At 36.1% G+C, this 13,352-nt stretch overlaps 2 protein-coding genes across 2 annotated transcripts; one reads left to right on the top strand and one right to left on the bottom strand.

The window, feature by feature from the left end:
* Nucleotides 1-2,104: 2,104 nt before the first annotated feature.
* On the top strand, nt 2,105-10,915 carry LOC130972847 (pleiotropic drug resistance protein 3-like). Its single transcript, XM_057897203.1, has 24 exons — nt 2,105-2,794; nt 3,321-3,444; nt 3,606-3,691; nt 3,910-3,994; nt 4,250-4,409; nt 4,494-4,570; nt 4,651-4,704; nt 4,792-4,882; nt 5,015-5,316; nt 5,448-5,729; nt 5,826-6,139; nt 6,268-6,428; nt 6,506-6,606; nt 6,709-6,862; nt 6,955-7,095; nt 7,201-7,274; nt 7,368-7,700; nt 7,789-8,079; nt 8,225-8,308; nt 8,668-8,801; nt 8,975-9,202; nt 9,302-9,473; nt 9,564-9,818; nt 10,373-10,915. Exons 1-24 carry the CDS (start codon nt 2,412-2,414, stop codon nt 10,637-10,639), a joined length of 4,353 nt encoding a protein of 1,450 aa, XP_057753186.1. The 5' UTR covers nt 2,105-2,411; the 3' UTR covers nt 10,640-10,915.
* A 55-nt stretch (nt 10,916-10,970) lies between these two features.
* Nucleotides 10,971-13,352, bottom strand: LOC130972863 (metacaspase-5-like). The gene is made up of 2 exons (XM_057897204.1): nt 12,894-13,352; nt 10,971-12,073 (listed from the first exon to the last, which is right to left on the bottom strand). Exons 1-2 carry the CDS (start codon nt 13,237-13,239, stop codon nt 11,160-11,162), a joined length of 1,260 nt encoding a protein of 419 aa, XP_057753187.1. The 5' UTR covers nt 13,240-13,352; the 3' UTR covers nt 10,971-11,159.

Raw genomic sequence — 13,352 nt, 5'->3', positions numbered from 1 at the left:
GCAAGGCCCTAGGGGCTCTGCTGGAAAGGCTGCATTAGGAATCACACTCATCCCATCCCATCAATTTACAACAATTATATAAATAAAGAAAAGTCATAGTTAGTTATTGGTGCTGTCCCACACACAAAGTAACAAAATCATTGCAAGTTAATCCAACATACATAGCTAAACTAATAATTTAAGACGTGTTAGCTTAAGCTTAAATTTTGAGTTACAATTTGGAATAATTTATATTTTCCAAATGGTGTTACTTACTTGTCTTGTGACAAATAATCATTTTCGTATACTATATAATTAATAAGATGTATTAATGGAGCATAATTAACAATATCAAAACGTGACATCATCATATTTGTGGAATAATTACTAATATCATGTGTAAAGAAAATAAACACTAACTAGTAACTACTATAATATCCTCGCTCCTTCAACTTCTTAAAAATTTACATCAGTTGACCGGTTGGTATGACAAAATCTCTTCGGATGAGAAAAACAATTTTGGATTTGAATTTTGGGATTTGATCTCTACGTACATAATTTTGAAATTTTGGGCCAAACATAGAAAATACAACATAGTCTTCTACAATTTAATTTACATAGTATAAGTCCAGGCAAAATATTCAAGCTTATATCTACTTATCTAGATAAGTCACACCTAATGAATTATAATAAATAAATAAATAAAATAATAATTTACAGTTTATTATTTCAGCATTATATTTATTATTATTATTATTCAATTCAACTAGCCGCCAAAGACTTTGAAAGTTCACATGCGTGAACATAAAATGTACTTACATTATTCAACAAATGTCTGCTACTGTACTCAAAATATCAAAGGCAAAACACATGGCCACATAAAATTTTAATCTGAAAAAAAGAGGCTGGGTTAGGCACATTTGTGACTATGATCAGTCTGAAAAAATTCTACTAACAATTTTTTTTTTCTATAATAAGAAAGTACCATCTCACAATATGTATGACATTGTTGTTGATTATTAATTTGTTAACAAACTTAGTCAAAGTTATCTCAAGTCTCAAACTGCTTTCCCATTGAAAGATGTACACTATATTATGTTGTTTCCTCCATGTTTTCATATAATTGTCTTCATTATGTAAAATCCTCATGACTTCATCACTCTCATCAGCAGTGAAAAGAAAATATTAAAGTGCCTTTGATTCTTTGGTTGATACCAATTATACGATCATATAAACTTGCCATCTTCCTCGTAATAAAGTGCTTAATAATTACTTTCATATATATATATATATATATATATATATATATATTCCTTTTGCGGGGAAAAGCTAGGACAAGACAACTATATTAGAGATTTAATTAAATTAGCTTGACAGAAAAGAAAAGAAACGTAGAAAAGAATAATAATTATATCCATTTATTTTTATTTATAATAATTATAATTTATACATACAAACAAAAAATCACTATAAAATATATTTGTAGTACACAATTAAAGGTACTAGGCAATAATTATTTTATAACGACTATCATTTATTATTTATCAAAAGTTCAAAACTAAATATTAGTTGAAAAAGTATAGATAAACAATGAAAATACTAAATAATGTGAACAATAAATATGTCGGATGTTTAATTCAATAGGTATACAGATGAATATGCTTATTATTTTTAATTAAATAGTTATTTCTTTTGATTTCATTTACTTATACACAGTTAATAATAATTGGATATTCAATTCATTAAGTATGCAGATAGTTATCCTAATACTAAAGTTTAAGAGATAATTTGGAGGTAGAATATCTTTTTTTACTTGATTAGTTAATTCTAAAATTCATTATTCACATCGTGTACATAGCAAAATCCATATTAGTTTTCTATTATTACCCTTAAGTCAAGGATAATGACCTGGCATTATAATAAGAATTAACAAAGCTTTTACGTAGAATAAAACAATGTACACATGGGACTTTCTCTCTGCTATGGTCAATGAAGGAAGGAGTGAAATAATGATCATCAACAAGTAACTGTTTAGACAGAGAGAGAGAGAGAGAGAGAAATTCACAAATTAAAATATTAAGCAACAACCCCCTCTTGTTATTATTATTTGTTTTCTTTTGTGTTTCAAAAACAAACATTTCTCTCCATTTTCCATTGAATGAAATGAACCTTTGACAATTATAAGACCAAAAAACTGGTTTGTTACTTTGTTTTCCAATAAAGGGGGGTTACTCCTTACGTGGCTGCTAAATCCTAAAAGATCTTCATGTGTTCTTTTCCCTGTGTTTTAAAGGATCTTTAACACCACTTCTTCTTTTGCCACAATCATTGTCCCAATTGTGACATCATACCTGTAAGGTGTTTGATGTTTTGACAGCTTCAAGTAGCTGCTTCAAGCTGAGTTTTTTATCAGTTTTTTCCTTCTTCAAGTAATGGAGTTAACTCCAAGGAGTTTAACTCCAATGAGTTTGACTCCAAGGAGTTTAACACCAATGAATTTGACACCAAGGGGAAGAACACAAGGGCATGTGTTGAACTATGACAGAGATGCAGATTCATTTGTGGAGGAAGATAAGGAGCTTCAGTCAAAGTGGGCTGCAATTGAGAAATTGCCAACTTTCAAAAGGATTAAAACTTCTTTTGTTGATGTTAGTCAGGAGAGTGTGGTTCTAGGAGCAAGAAGCAGCAGCAGAAGAGAAGTAGATGTTACAAAGCTTGGAGCGGTCGAAAAGCGTCTCTTCATTGACAGGCTCATCAAGCATATTGAGAATGACAACCTTCAATTGCTCCAGAAGCTTAGGGAAAGAATGGAAAGGTACTTGTTAATTACTAGCTACCCTTGATCACTACTTCATCGTGCTGCCAATAGAAATTCTTTGTGTTAGATCAACTGAACTTGTTTTGAACCAATTCTAAGTTTGTATTAGCCTTTGACTCCCCCTTCCTTCTCTCTTCAGTTCCATGGATTAAGCCTTGCTTTCTCTAGTAATTTTGAAAGGCTTTTTAATTTTGTCTTTCAATTCTGGGAATTTCTCCCTTGATTATAGACACATGTGGCTCCATTTGGTCCTTGTCTCAGCATAGAAATATAGAGATATCAAAAGAAACAAATCTATTCCGGGAAAACGGAGATAGGGATTGAGACGTAACTTTTTTATCTTATTTTTTTCTCAATGTCTTTGTATTTCTATTCTGAAACACTTACCAAATATAGTTCTAGTTGTACTTGTAGAAAATTTGTTTCACTCAGTTAGAGAATGGACTGGGCAAGAAGGGTGCCAGCTAATGTTGGTAACTTGCTATATATGAATCTCAAGAATTGACAAATGCTAGTTTTTCAGAGTCAATGTGAAGTTACCAAGTGTGGAGGTCAAGTACACGAACCTAAGTGTTGAAGCAGAATGTGAGGTTGTTCAAGGGAAGCCACTCCCTACTTTATGGAACTCCTTGTCTAGCCAACTCTCAGTAAGTGTGCTTTCTCTGGCTTAAACCTAAACAGGCTACTATCATGCATAATTGAGTAGTACAAAGCATTTCATGAGATACAGATTGAAAAGGAGCAAAAATTGTACAGACATATTTACATTTGTTCATGCAAAAATGGGCTAAAATTATTTCTGGAACAGGGTTTTGTGAAGACTATATCATGCACTACTCAAGGAGCCAATATAAGCATTCTGAATGATGTTAGTGGCATCATAAAGCCATCAAGGTAGGTGAATATGCTGTATTTGTACTTCACTTTAACGCTCAAGATGAAGCTTTTCAGCTACGTACTGATATATGCACAAGAATGTATGCAGAACATCAAAATCCCTTCTTTAAACTTATATAAGTGGTACAAATGAAAACTAAGAAGTACCAATTTGAAGTGCAACTTACAATAAAAGGGATCGAAGGCTGATATAACAAAGATGGTTTCATGTGCAGGCTCACTCTTCTTCTTGGTCCACCAGGGTGTGGGAAAACGACCTTGTTAATGGCACTGGCTGGGAAACTAGAGCAATCTCTCAAGGTCAGTATTTTTAAGACAGTAGAGAAATTATGGGCTAAAGTCATTGAACTCAACTAACCTTTTGCCTGAGTTTCCATTATTATAGAAATTATGTTTCAGAATTTGAAATATCCAAGAATGTGACTAGAAGCACAACCATGCTTTTTCTTCATCATTGATACTATTATTTAAAGTCCTTTAGAAACCAACTTAAGGCATTGAGTTGCACTAAACTGCAATCTCAATTCACATCCTGTTGCTTTTACTTACATTCAGGTTTCTGGAGAAATATCTTACAATGGTCAGAATCTAGATGAATTTGTACCTCGAAAAACATCAGCTTACATAAGCCAGTATGACCTGCACATTCCTGAGATGACAGTGAGAGAAACAATCGACTTTTCAGCACGCTGTCAAGGAGTTGGAAGCAGGGCTGGTAAGGTTCTTAAATAGACCAATTATCCATGAAATGTAACTAATACAATACGAGAGGCATTCATGTATGTCCTTCGCATTGCAGACATGGTAGCTGAAATCACCAGGAGGGAAAAGGAAGAAGGAATCATCCCTGATCCTGATATCGATACCTATATGAAGGTAATTGTAGTCAGAAAAACTTCTATATGTTATAATTAAGAAGCAACCAGTTGATAAAGGAAATAACAACATTTTTGCAGGCAATTTCAGTTGAAGGACAAAGTGAAAATCTTCAGACAGAATATGTTTTGAAGGTACATCCATTTCCAGCAGGGCTAAGTTAGATTACACAGTTATTGAATGGCTCGATTAAGATATTTCCTCTGTTTTTGACATCCTAGATTCTGGGACTGGATATCTGTGCGGACGTACTAGTTGGTGATGCATTAGAGAGAGGAATTTCAGGTGGACAGAAGAAAAGGCTAACTACAGGTATCTACAAAAAGAATGTGTTTTTCTTTTCATATATGGAATTCAACAAATCAAGAACTCAATGTTCTCCTCATTCATTCTTTTTTCCCCTCAATGCATTCATGTTAAGATCTATTCCAAATCATATGGCAGGAGAGATGATTGTTGGTCCAATCAAAACTCTTTTCATGGATGAAATATCAACTGGCTTGGACAGCTCAACAACTTTCCAAATAGTTACTTGTCTCCAGCAGTTGGTGCACATCACTGATGCAACTGCAGTGCTTTCACTCCTTCAACCAGCACCTGAAACCTTTGAATTATTCGATGATCTCATATTGATGGCAGAGGGGAAGATAGTATACCACGGCCCACGCAGTCAAGCACTCCAGTTTTTCAAGGATTGTGGTTTCTGGTGCCCAGAAAGAAAAGGGGTTGCAGACTTTCTTCAAGAGGTGAGATAACAAATCCCAACTTTCCTTTAGTCTTAGTCATTGGTAGCATTGATCCCAAGCTCAAGGCAATTTTCTTGCTTGTCTAATTCAGCTTCTTATGCTCAAAACTCACTTAGTTGAACTCTGTACAGGTAATATCCAAGAAGGATCAAAGGCAATACTGGTACCGCACAGATATTCCTTACAGTTATGTCTCAGTGGATCAGTTCTCCGAAATCTTCAAAAGCAGTTACTGGGGACGGATGCTAGGTGATGAGCTTGCACAGCCATTTGATAAATCTCAATCTCATAAAAATTCTTTATCACATAGTGTGTACTCCTTGGGAAAGTGGGAAATCTTTAAAGCTTGTATGAGGAGAGAGCTTCTTCTCATGAACCGGAACTCATTTATCTATGTATTCAAAACGGCCCAGGTTATTGCCCTGAATCTAGTGCAACTCTGTTAATCTTAGTGGTACTTGAAACAGTTAACTAATTTAGCCTTATTGTTTCTCTTTTTTGTTCTGCAGCTTACAATCACCGCAATCATCACAATGACGGTGTTCTTACGGACTCAACATGGCGTGGACTTGATAAGTTCAAACTATTTATTGGGATCATTGTACTATACACTCGTCCGCCTCATGACTAATGGAGTTGCTGAGCTGATCATGACCATTACTAGGCTTCCTGTTGTTTATAAGCAGACAGCATTCTATCTTTATCCGGCATGGGCTTATTGTCTTCCAGCTTCCCTTATAAAGATTCCATTTTCATTTCTTGATGCCATTGTTTGGACATCAGTGACATATTATGTTATTGGCTATAGCCCTGAAATAACAAGGCAAGCAATTTTGTTAATCATATGCTCAAATTGGCAGCTTTTCTGTTTACTTATTTTTAGTTTAGTACTTTCATTTTCTGTTTGTTTTGTAAGCTTTTCTGACGTTTCATTTCTTGTCAACTTCTTAGGTTTCTCCGCCAGTTTATTTTGCTTGTTGCTCTTCATATGTCATCAACCTCCATGTGCCGTTTCCTTGCTGGAGTTTTCAAAACTGATGTTGCAGCCACAACTGTTGGCTCCTTGGTTTTAGTACTGATGTTCTTGTTTGGAGGCTTTATTCTTCCTCGACGTAAGCCATTCTATAGTTTCAGTTATAAGACGTACTATTTTGATTAGAGTGTTTTTAATTGATTTCATTCACTGCAGCATCATTACCATGGTGGTTGAGATGGGGATTTTGGCTTTCTCCCATGACATATGGGGAAATAGGAATAACACTAAATGAATTTCTCGCTCCTCGCTGGCAGGTATCTTCTAAGACAATCAATATACTTGTGTTCATGAATGTCACTTAGTCATGAAGAATATAAATATAAATGAATTATTAATTTTCTATTTTTCATTGGCAGATCAAAGATGGAAACACCACCGTGGGAAGGAGGGTTCTAAGTGATCGTGGTTTAGACTTTGAGAGCAAATTCTACTGGATATCAATTGGAGCCTTGCTTGGTTTCGCAGTAGTTTTTGATTTTGGATTTATCCTAGCATTAACTTACTTAAAACGTAAGTAACATACAAGTTATTACAGTGGAAAAGAAAACTCAAACAAACATTTTATTTTTCTCAATTCATTGATTTGATGGAAATGTATTCAGAGCCTAAGGCATCTCGAGCTTTAGTTTCAAAAAAGAAGGTATCTCAACTAAATGGAGAAGAAAATAGCAATAGCGTGGAGCTCAAAAATAAATCAGTTGCAGTTGATATTGGCAGCACATCAAATGAAACTCAAAGCACAGGTGAACAAAGTTACTAAATTATAAATGATCTCAACATGATTTCTTACATTCAAACAAATAGCATGTGATTTTGGAACCTTTTGCATGGTTGGTCAATGCATACAGGGAAAATGGTCCTGCCCTTTCAGCCTCTGACAATAGCATTTAAGGATGTCCAGTATTTTGTTGAAACCCCACCGGTAATTAGCACGACTATTTATGTTATGGTCATGACTATGTACATTGTTTACAAGGTTGTAAATTAATAATGTTAAGTTTGTCCTTCTGAGCAGGAGATGAAAAAGCATGGGTCAAATGAGAAAAGATTACAATTGCTCTGTGATATCACCGGAGCCTTTAGGCCAGGAGTTCTCACTGCACTAATGGGAGTAAGTGGAGCAGGAAAGACAACTCTCATGGATGTCCTTTCAGGAAGGAAAACTGGAGGTATCATTGAAGGAGATATCAGAATTGGAGGATACCCCAAAGTGCAGAAGACATTTGCGCGAGTTTCAGGTTATTGTGAGCAGAATGACATACATTCTCCATATATAACAGTTGAAGAATCTGTCACATACTCGGCTTGGTTGCGGTTGCCGATGGAGATTGATACAGCAACAAAAGGGGTATCACATCCTTATCACTTGCACCATGTTTGTATTTCTCGGTTAACATATACACTCTTTAACTTTTCTGTGTGTATCCATGGAGCAGAAATTTGTTGAAGAAGTGCTTGAAACAATTGAACTTGATGACATAAAAGACAGTTTAGTTGGCATTCCTGGCCAAAGTGGCTTGTCAACTGAACAACGCAAAAGACTAACCATTGCAGTGGAGCTTGTTTCCAATCCATCAATAATCTTTATGGATGAACCAACCTCAGGCTTGGATGCCCGAGCAGCCGCAGTGGTTATGCGTGCAGTGAAGAATGTTGTTGGCACTGGCAGGACAACGGTTTGCACCATACACCAACCAAGCATTGACATATTTGAGACTTTTGACGAGGTACTTAAAAGTGCTTTCTGTTGTCAATATTTGAGCTTTTACAGCTATTGAAATATCTAAAATGTCACCATCTTAATGTACAAAATACTACTACTCCTATGTAATATTATATTTGAGACTTGAAATGAGCCTTTTCTTTATGCAGTTGATTCTAATGAAAGCTGGAGGACGGATTATTTATAGCGGAATGCTGGGCCATCATTCAAATAAACTGATTGAATATTTTCAGGTACACTAAAACAATCAGCAAAGTACTTGGCATATTTTTCCAGTTTTCTTATTTTTTTACATTAGTCTTAAAGTTGTAGTAATGGTTATATTGGCATTCAAGAAGTGTAATATATTATGATGATAAGTATGATTAAAAGGTAATGATGATGATTGTATATGCCGATAAAGTTTGATAGATTTTATTTTTGAACTTAGTTGAAGTGCTATTTAGCATTACACCATACATACACATCTTTTCATTTCTGAAAAACGGAGAATGAAAAAAAGAAGGAATGAAACTGGTCATGATCCAAATATTTGAAACTGCTCTTGAAGGAGTGTATACCTTTGTCTCAAACTGCTTTTCACTGTCCACAGAATATACCTGGGGTGCCAAAAATAAAAGACAACTATAATCCTGCAACCTGGATGTTGGAAGCTACCTCTGCATCTATAGAACAAGAACTTCAAATTGACTTTGCAACAATCTACAAAGAATCACACCTTTACAGGTGAGTGAGGATCCATTTGATTGTTGTTTGGTTTCAATGAAACATATCAACTGCTTTTCAGGTTCTGTGGTGGCCTTAGCTTACTAGTTTCAGTTCTAATGAGTAATGGCTATGATCATAGTATCATACACTAATCCCGTGTTTTGAATTGCTATTTCTTTTTTTTTTACTAGGGAAACTAATCAAATGGTGGAGGAGTTAAGTAAACCAGTGCCAGGTTCAAGCGACTTGCACTTTTCAACTCCTTTCCCACAGAATACCTTGGGGCAGTTCATGGCATGCCTTTGGAAGCAACACTTGTCATATTGGAGAAGTCCTGAGTACAACTTAACACGTTTTATTTTCATGGTTGTTGCAGCAGTAATATTTGGGGCAGTATTTTGGCAGAAAGGGAAAGAAATGTAAGTTCGTTTATCAATATTTGATACTAGTAGTAGTATATTGTTAAAATTGAGTTCCAATGATGAAACTACTCACATATGTTTCTTCTATGGTTACAGAAACAATCAGCAAGATTTGTTCAATATATTTGGATCAATGTATATTGCTGTAATATTCTTGGGCGTAAATTACTGTTCAACAATTCTGCCATATGTGGCAACCGAGCGCTCAGTCTTGTACCGAGAAAAATTTGCTGGAATGTATTCTTCCATAGCTTATTCATTTGCACAGGTTTGCACTTACCTCAATCAAATTTATGTGGCATTTATTCAATAGGGAAACCAGTGATGTTATGAACTGAGTTGTATATTCTTGTTGTAGGTGGCCATTGAAATACCTTATATCTTAGTGCAAGCAATTTTATATGTGGGAATCACATATCCAATGATAGGTTTTGAGTGGTCAGTTGCAAAAGTCTTTTGGTACTTCTACACCACATTTTGCACATTTTTGTACTTTGTATATCTTGGAATGCTGATAATGTCGTTGAGCACAAATCTGGATATAGCTTCTGTATTGTCAACTGCAGTCTACACCATATTCAATCTCTTCTCTGGATTTCTCATGCCAGGACCTGTAAGTCATTTTTTATTTCTCAAAATTTCTTTATCACAGTCTAATCCTTTCCTATCATTTTAAGGGCCTGAAGTTTGGTTGCTCGATAAAATTTGGATCTAGATTTGACATGTGGAGAATAATAATGCTGTATAGACCAATACTTTGATGTTATCATACTTTTAACACTGAAATTATTTCTCACAAAATTCATCATTGTGGAGAAAATAATACTTCAAAATGCAGGAATTTCACAGTCCATGATGAAAAAGATTTTGTTCTGAGTGACCATAATGTTATTGCTATTACTTTAGAAATGTTTATCCAGGATAATTGCATACGTGATCTTGAACGATAACAGTGAAAAACAAAATCAGGATTCAATATAAAACAATTTTCTTCTATAATTAAGTCTTGAAAACAAATATTTTCCTAACGAATCACCACTTGTTAAACTTCTAACGGATTGATAGTTGTAGCTCAAATAATATCAGTAACTTACGTATTTTATGAGAATATATGACTGACCATAATCAATAACAGTTAGTAAATTCCTATTTATATTTGATATGCAGAAAATTCCTAAATGGTGGGTTTGGTGCTACTGGATTTGCCCAACAGCATGGTCCCTGAATGGACTCCTAACATCACAATATGGGGACATGGACAAGGAGATAACCATATTTGGGAAGAAAGAACAAGTTGGTGCATTCCTAAAAGATTACTATGGGTTCAGGCATGACAGATTAAGCCTTGCGGCAGTAGTGCTCATTGCTTTCCCAATTGTTTATGCCTCTCTCTTTGCCTATTGCATAGGCAAAATGAACTTCCAAAAGAGATAGACACATATGACATAACAACACACAGAGCTTGCTTCTTGTGCAGTATGGTGTGGCTACAGATTTTCTTGTATAGGAGTATAGAAATGCATGGTTACCTCAATGGGCAATACCTCTCATATATGTTGTTTATTTTGTTCTTTCAAATTTTTTGTACAAGGATAAGATAGTTAAATATATAGTGATAAAGATGATTCAAGATGTACAAGTTGAAAATAGGGCTTATTCCCTAAGAAAGGGTGCATTTGCAAAGAAAATGAAACCTCTGATTTTTGTCCATATGATATTATAAGCTTTTATTTCATTGGAAAGTTCCCGACAATAGACTTCCTCATAAGCTAAAAAGAAGTTACATGTTTTCTTTCTCTTTACTAATTTTGGGATATAAAATGATAATTGACATTATAGTTGAAGTACATATTCATATTGTACAGCATCTATAGTTCAACGAAAGTAATTCATAAGCATTCCAAGCACACAACACACAACATTATTCCATGCCAGAATAAGATGGGAGAACAGGTCAACAAACAAAGGGAACATCAACATGGTGGTCGCTGCAATAGAGTCCAGGTTGTTGAGTGAATCCCTCTCGCTTGAGCTTCTCTCTAGCCTTCAGAACAAGCTCATGGTTTGTAACTCTACCATCAGTCTCCTCAATTATAGCCTGTACTGCATTGCTAAAAGCTCCATAAGCACTGGCAGAATGTCCAGCAGGACTTGCATCGGCCGAAGTCTGGTCAGTCTGACAGCCGCTCATCAGGATCCCACCATCAGGAAAGCCACGCTTAGTTGATCCGGCGTATGCCTCATGCTTGTTTCCAACAGGTGTCTCCATGGCAGGTTTTGCGTATCCCTCATCATTCTCATCCAGCTTCTGCTTGAGAAACTCTTGGGCAAGACTACCCACCATCCCCAAGAATCCACCCTGTTCTCCACCTCCACCACCTTGTTGGAGTTTGCTGAAGATAACATTCATGAACTTCTTTACTTTAGGGCTAGAGTCTTCCCCAAAAACATCAAAGAGTGTAGGTCTCAGCTTCCCAACATCTATATCATCTTTACCAGTTTTTTGCTTGAGTATATCAATGAGAGTTGAAAGTGGCAGAGACCTGTTCTTTACATAGCCATATTCACCACGCGGAAGTTCAAGATCCCTGTCTTCAGCTTCATCGTCATCCCTGTGTCTACCATGATGCTTCAATGATGAGGGGATATGAATCCCACGAGACTCGATGGCATCTTCCACCTTCCGGTGTAGGAAGCTTGATAATCCAAACCCTGAGCCGGAGCCAGAGCCAGCATCTTCCTCCTTTGTGCTATGCCCTATCTGCTCCTTAGCTTCTTCAACTAGGCCACCACTGTGACAAGAATCTGAGATAATTGTGAGCTTACAACCTCTTGGGATCCCGTCTACAAATTCCCTGAAATCATCATCTGGCAAACACAAAACCAAGCAGTTCATTACTTTCCACAGAAATCACAGCAGCACAATCTAGTTTGGCTAAAGGCAGGAATCTTGTAAAGTAATAGAGTTGGAGAGTAATTATAATTAGATCAATAGCCTATATTGTACATAGATCTTATTAAATAATCCAAGACTAATTACTCTCTTCACTCTATCGCTTTAAAAGTTTCATCACTTTAGTTCATCCAAACTCATCTACTTCTGCTTTTAAATAGAACAAGCAAAAGGAAAAGGAAATCAAATAAATCATATGAAATACTATAACTATCAGCTGGGAATAGCATCAGAATCAGAATCATTTAAAAAAAATAAAGTATACAAATCACCATTAACAGCAACCAAAATTTGACATCAGACTCCGAAAAGAGCAAAAATGTTGCACTAGTTATACTATAAAGTTAAAGCATCCGAATTTTCTTAGGTATCTTCAGCTTTAATATAAAATCAAGCATATACTGAAAATCATAAAAAAAAAAAAGACACCTTCAACCTCTAAAGCTACTCGATCCGGATCGGATCTATTTATTCGTTATCTCTAAACGATCAACAGCAAAAAGAGTAAAGCAACTTTACGTGAACGAATAATTCGATCAAATAAAGTTGACCGGTGATTTAAGTATCAAGAAAAATGAGAATTGCTTCCATGACTCGTTAGTGTATACTCAATTACTCATTAAGATACTCGTAGCCGTTGGATCACACTTCATCCACCGGCGATGAGTGGAAAATGAGAAAAACAGGAGTCAAAAAACAAAAAAAGAGAGTAAAGAGATAAGGTTAAGAGTTGACCAGTGATGAGGTTCATATCGCAAGGAACAATGCACTCGTCATAGCCAGTGTCATCGTCCTCGCCGGTCTCGGCGGGGAGGCGGGTGCCGTGGCCGCTGTAGTGGACGAACAAGACGTCGCCAGGACGGGCAGATCGGACGAGGCGGGAGAGGGCGGAGCGTATGTTCTTGCCGGTTGGCTGAGTGTAGGAGTCGTCGGTGTCGATGAGGACGGTGATGTCATCCTCCGAGAAACCGTAACGGTCGACGAGGCATTTGTGCATCCGCCAAACGTCGTTGATGCATCCTTTGAGCTCAGCCTTGGTTCCCGGATAGTTGCATCCGATCAGTACCGCCTTTTTCGCCATTGTATCTGACTCACTCTTTCTTTCTCTCTCTCTTTATCAATGATTGTTCTTTCTGATAAGACTTTCGATCGATCAACACCGATAACATAACACGATCATTTTTAATATTTTAA

The sequence above is a fragment of the Arachis stenosperma genome, chromosome 1 (assembly GCF_014773155.1).
Source record: "Arachis stenosperma cultivar V10309 chromosome 1, arast.V10309.gnm1.PFL2, whole genome shotgun sequence".
Taxonomy (NCBI): domain Eukaryota; kingdom Viridiplantae; phylum Streptophyta; class Magnoliopsida; order Fabales; family Fabaceae; genus Arachis; species Arachis stenosperma.
Note: the sequence above shows the minus strand (reverse complement) of the source record. Positions and strands in the feature narration are given on the sequence as shown.